Source organism: Penaeus chinensis, chromosome 13 (genome assembly GCF_019202785.1).
Source record: "Penaeus chinensis breed Huanghai No. 1 chromosome 13, ASM1920278v2, whole genome shotgun sequence".
NCBI classification, from domain to species: Eukaryota; Metazoa; Arthropoda; class Malacostraca; order Decapoda; family Penaeidae; genus Penaeus; species Penaeus chinensis.
Window position 1 is genome coordinate 15909150 of NC_061831.1, and position 2500 is coordinate 15911649.

The 2500-nt window shown below is 44.1% G+C and overlaps 2 protein-coding genes across 5 annotated transcripts in view; one reads left to right on the forward strand and one right to left on the reverse strand.

Annotated features, from left to right (window-relative positions):
* LOC125031458 (WW domain-containing adapter protein with coiled-coil-like) overlaps positions 1-1936 on the reverse strand; it is a 29980-nt gene extending 28044 nt beyond the window's left edge. For 2 of the 4 annotated variants that reach the window (XR_007115492.1, XM_047622206.1), the window contains exons 1-3: positions 1594-1935; positions 1373-1406; positions 64-187 (exon numbers count right to left, since the gene is read on the reverse strand). Coding sequence is in view for 3 of the 4 variants with exons in the window: in XM_047622206.1 (XP_047478162.1) it covers positions 64-187; positions 1373-1406; positions 1594-1634 (199 nt within the window). In the remaining variant the exon portion in view is untranslated. Of the gene's footprint in view, positions 1-63; positions 188-1372; positions 1407-1593 lie in introns of all 4 variants that reach the window. The other 2 variants (XM_047622209.1, XM_047622207.1) reach the window with 1 other exon arrangement.
* A 189-nt stretch (positions 1937-2125) lies between these two features.
* LOC125031838 (tRNA (cytosine(38)-C(5))-methyltransferase-like) overlaps positions 2126-2500 on the forward strand; it is a 29728-nt gene continuing 29353 nt past the window's right edge. Inside the window, exon 1 of the mRNA XM_047622810.1 lies at positions 2126-2186. The gene's annotated coding sequence lies outside the window, so the exon portion shown is untranslated. The remainder of the gene's footprint in view (positions 2187-2500) is intronic.

Below are 2500 nucleotides of genomic sequence, written 5' to 3' on the forward strand. Positions count from 1 at the left end.
GAGACCTAGAGGAATGCGAAACACCAATTTGCAAATGTGGGAAAGGCGGCACCGTATACTCACCCTTGTGGTAGCGTGGAGACTGTGATCGAGAGTCTGGTGAGGAGGATCGCAGAGAATTTGTAGAGGGAGAGTCCCTGTTTTTCTCATGGTTGCTGTAGCGGTACTTACTACTGTATTTTGAATTCTGGAAGAATGGAAATGCATGTTATTCTATCAACTCTATGATATATTCCATGCAGGACAATACTTTGAATATTAAATGAAGTAAAAAATTTACTCTAAACAATTTTAATCCTAAATTCCTATTACATAAACCAAAATTGCAAAATTTATATTCACAAATCTCTCACAAATTCGCAAGTTCTGAATATAAAAAACAACAATTTTCCAAAACACTGTATAATCATGAAATCTACCGATATCACTGAATGACAAACATTTTTTTAACAATAGTGCAAAAAAGAAAATACAGTTCAATATTAAAACATTTGCATTCATTAGGTGTGACTAATCACGAAAAAAATGTATGGTCACATTTTCACTGATTAACCTCTTAAACACACCTTTAAAAAATGAAATTAATATTGATCTATATTTTCTCTCGCTATCATGAAAATAAATAAACAAATAAATAAATAAATGAACTTTTAGTTGTGACATAAACATAACTGCACATCCACTTTAATAACAAATGGGTCACACAACAGAATAAAAAACAGTAAATGTATAAAAGAAAAGTGAAAAAGTAATGCAAGAATAATCAAAATAACTTAAACAAGTGCTCCTTTAACAAGATGTGCAAATTGGAAAAATTAATCAATTAAACCACTCCACAAAATTTTGACCCAGACTGTGGAAAATGCTTGGCTTTTGCACTGAGCAGCCCTGGGGGTGGATTGGGGGAGGGCAAGGGCAGAAATGGGAGCACAATCCTTTGAAAACAAGCCCCTCCTGGGATATAAACAATAACAATAACAAAGGGACCAAAAGCAGCACATCCCTTTGGCAGACATCTACAGCCAAGAGGAAAATGGGAGAGCTAAATCCCAGGTGAAATCCCTCCCCTGAGTGCCCCACGGCGAGCCCGGGCGAGAGGGCAGCCCCGAGGAGGAGAAGGCCCTCCGAGGCGAGGGGCGCGAGGGAGAGGACCCCCCTGCAGGAACCTCCCCTCCCTGGCGCCCCCGAGTGCAAAGGGCGCCCGCAGGACTCCCGCCGCGTCGTCGGGCCAAAGGGCGAGGGCGTCGGGCTCCTCAAGGGAGGAGAGGTCTTAGGAGGCGCCAAGACCTTAGACACGACTATGGCGCGTCGGCCACAAGCCTCGGCCGCCCTTCGCCTTCACCTGCCGCTCACGCCACCTAACGCCTCTCACCTCGTAGCTGTGGGCCTGGTGCTTCTCGTTGAACCTGCAAAGGAGAAGGACGTCCATTAGCTCGTCGCCAGAGTGCTAAAGCCGAGCGAAAGGGGGATCGAGGGCGAGAGGAGAGGCAGAATTCGCGACAAACAAATGGCGGGCATCTCGAGCCACTACGAGCTCGCCCTGCGACACCTTACAACACAAGAGTTAATATATTCGCTCCAATTCCTGCTTACCCATCGCTAATACGTGGTAGTTTCCTCGCATGCATTACCATTAATGCAATACTAAGGAGGAGAGCGTCTCAGGAAGGGAGTGGGTGCAGGGCGTCGAGCAGAAAACGAGCCAGAAAGTCGGCGCCTTCAAAATCGTCCCATTACAACGCCATATTCCAACGGGGATCGCCTTGCCAACTGGGGCAGGCAGGAACGGCGGCGGAGGAGCGGGCCCGGGAACGCTATTGATCTCCGTCCGGTCGGAGGATTCGTCTCTTCGCCTCCACCTTTTCGGATTGATGATGTTGGCTTGATTTATAATTCGATGTTAGTTTTGGGATCCTTCTGCAGCCCGGAGGGGAAATAAGGCGTGGAGTTGTGCCTCCACTCTTAAGCCTGCATGATATAAGAGAGAGGATCCGTGACGTTTAGAAACAAAAGAGTATCGCATAGGGGATCCAACTGCTCTTTCGACTCTCTCTTGCACGTGTAGTCAACGAGAACAAATACATACTGGTATTGGATCCTGTTTATTTTACAAATACACCAACTATTTATACTTCTTTTAGTTGTCAGGCAGGAAACAAGAGCAAAATTTCGATAAACTCCGGAGAGTAAGTGCAATATTCCCGTCTCTTTAAATTTTAAAAACTACCGTACAGTACACTGTCTTGTAGTGCAGAGCAGACCAACTACCACATCTCTTTCAGTTTCTCATTAAAGCAACGAAATCAAGGAAAAATTAACGCAATAAATTTTTGTTCATTAGACCATACAGCGAATACTGTTTTGTGTATAAACACATTATTCCACAGTTTCGCCATTGTCAGAACGTTAATTCATGTACTGTTGAAAGCTTTTACGTAATCTTATTAAAATCATGAGATATAGCTTGCGTATTTCAAGCAGAATCTCGTTGATTACAATA